This window comes from Colobus angolensis, unplaced genomic scaffold (assembly GCF_000951035.1).
Source record: "Colobus angolensis palliatus isolate OR3802 unplaced genomic scaffold, Cang.pa_1.0 Scaffold201, whole genome shotgun sequence".
NCBI classification, from domain to species: domain Eukaryota; kingdom Metazoa; phylum Chordata; class Mammalia; order Primates; family Cercopithecidae; genus Colobus; species Colobus angolensis.
Genome location: NW_012115167.1, coordinates 5393040 through 5395524, shown reverse-complemented (window position 1 = coordinate 5395524; position 2485 = coordinate 5393040). Strand labels below are relative to the sequence as shown.

Genomic DNA, 2485 nt, shown 5'->3' with positions numbered 1-2485 from the left:
GCGCCTGTAGTCTCAGCTACTCAGGAGGCTGAGGCAGGAGAATGGCGTAAACCCGGGAGGCGGAGCTTGCAGTGAGCTGAGACCCCGCCACTGCACTCCAGTCCGGGCGACAGAGCAAGACTCCGCCTCAAAAAATAAAATAAAATAAAATAAAAAAATAATCACATTGAAGAATATTTACTGTATGGTATCACACCATGTTGTTGTTTTTTTTTCTTTTTGAGGCAGTCTCGCTCTTATCACCCAGGCTGGAGAGCAGTGACGTGATCTTGGCTTACTGTAACCTCCGCCACACAGGTTCAAGCGATTCTCCTGCCTCAGCCTCCCAAGTAGCTGGGATTACAGGCGCCTGCCACCACACCTGCTTAATTTTAGTAATGACAGGGTTTCACCATGTTGGCCAGGGTGGTCTCGAACTCCTGACCTCAAGTGATCTTCCTGTCTCTGCCTCCCAGAATGTTGGGATTACAGGCACCAGAGCCACTGTGCCTGGGGCCCATGATTCTTTTGTAACCTTTTTCCCCCCAGCTAACAGGTTTGGTTCATTGAGCTATGTACTATACTGTATCACTATCCTGTAATTTAAAACCCAGCCAGTTTATGGATAATTTATATTCCTTCTCTAAGAAGAAAATTGCTCCTCTGTGATTTCTTTCTTTGCAAGTTGAAGTTTATTGTGTTGACATTTCAGCTATCTGTCTTCACAGGAATTTGCAGGTGAAGACACTTCTGATTTGTTTTTGGAAGAAAGAGAAATAGCCCTACGACAGGCTGATGAAGAGAAACATAAACGTCAAATGTCTGTCCCTGGCATCTTTAATCCACATGAGATTCCAGAAGAAATGTGTGATTAAAATCCAAATTCATGCTGTTTTTTTTTCTCTGCAACTCTTGTTGGCAGAGGAAAACAGCATGTGGGTATTTGTCGACCAAAATGATGCCAATTTGTAAATTAAAATGTCACCTAGTGGCCCTTTTTCTTATGTGTTTTTTTGTATAAGAAATTTTCTGTGAAATATCCTTCCATTGTTTAAGCTTTTGTTTTGGTCATCTTTATTTAGTTTGCATGAAGTTGAAAATTAAGGCATTTTTAAAAATTTTACTTCATGCCCATTTTTGTGGCTGGGCTGGGGGGAGGAGGCAAATTCGATTTGAACATGTAATTCTAATGCAAAATTATACAATTTTTCCTGTAAACAATACCAGTTTTTAATTAGGGAGCATTTTCTTTCTAGTCTATTTCAGTCTAGAAGAAAAGATAATGAGTAAAACAAATTGCGTTGTTTAAAGGATTATAGTGCTGCATTGTCTGAAGTTAGCACCTCTTGGACTGAACCGTTTGTCTAGACTACATGTATTACAAAGTCTCTTTGGCAAGATTGCAGCAAGATCATGTGCATATCATCCCATTGTAAAGCGACTTCAAAAATATGGGAACACAGTTAGTTATTTTTACACAGTTCTTTTTGTTTTTGTGTGTGTGTGCTGTCGCTTGTCGACAACAGCTTTTTGTTTTCCTCAATGAGGAGTGTTGCTCATTTGTGAGCCTTCATTAACTCGAAGTGAAATGGTTAAAAATATTTATCCTGTTAGAATAGGCTGCATCTTTTTAACAACTCATTAAAAAACAAAACAAAACAACTCTGGCTTTTGAGATGACTTATACTAATTTACATTGTTTACCAAGCTGTAGTGCTTTAAGAACACTACTTTAAAAGCAAAATAAACTTGGTTTACATTTATTTTTCCTTTATTGACTCAGATTTATTCCTGTATGATAATGGGTATTTGTGTTTAAGCATCAAGTAACATTTTAAATGAAGTTGGACCCCTTGATTTACAAACAAGATTTCTAAGGTTATTGTTACTAGTAACTGCAGCAGGTGTGTAAAATGAACATGTTCCTAAGACACCTTTTGTTCCCAAGAAACAAATTCCTCCGGTGGCATTTTGACTCATTTTATCTTTGAGATCAGAGGGCACTTTTTGTCTAAACGCTAGTTAGCATCTAAGTGTAACAAAGAATAAAACATTAGCCTTAGAATCTGAGAACATAGATGTAACCTGGTACAAATATCAGTTGTATTCTTATAAAATGTAAGTAAGCTAAGTAGCCATATGCCTTCTAAAAAGGGTGAGTAGAGCTAGGTTTGGTAGCTCACACCTAGTAATCCCAACCCTTTGGGAGGCCAAGGTGGGTGGGTCACATGAGACCAAGAGTTCCAGACCAGCTTGGCCAACATGGTGAAACCCTATCTCTACTCCCGGTAGGAGCCCAATGTACAACATGCAAGAAAGAATAAATGAATACACACAAAGTAAGAGTGAAGGATTGAGGCAATGGTCCATGGTAGTTATTTCTGAAGTTATTTGAGCAAGGAAATTTTTTCTTTTTGAGACAGAATCTCCCTCTGTCCCCCAGGCTGGAGTGCAGTGGCATAATCTTGGCTCACTGCAACCTCTGCCTTCTGGGTTCAAGTGATTC

At 39.2% G+C, this 2485-nt stretch overlaps 1 protein-coding gene across 1 annotated transcript in view; it reads left to right on the top strand.

Annotated features, from left to right (window-relative positions):
- Positions 1 to 1742, top strand: part of XPO1 (exportin 1) — a 64047-nt gene extending 62305 nt beyond the window's left edge. The window contains exon 24 of the mRNA XM_011941837.1: positions 708 to 1742. Coding sequence (XP_011797227.1) covers positions 708 to 854 — 147 coding nt within the window. The 3' untranslated portion in view covers positions 855 to 1742. The remainder of the gene's footprint in view (positions 1 to 707) is intronic.
- Positions 1743 to 2485: the final 743 nt, after the last annotated feature.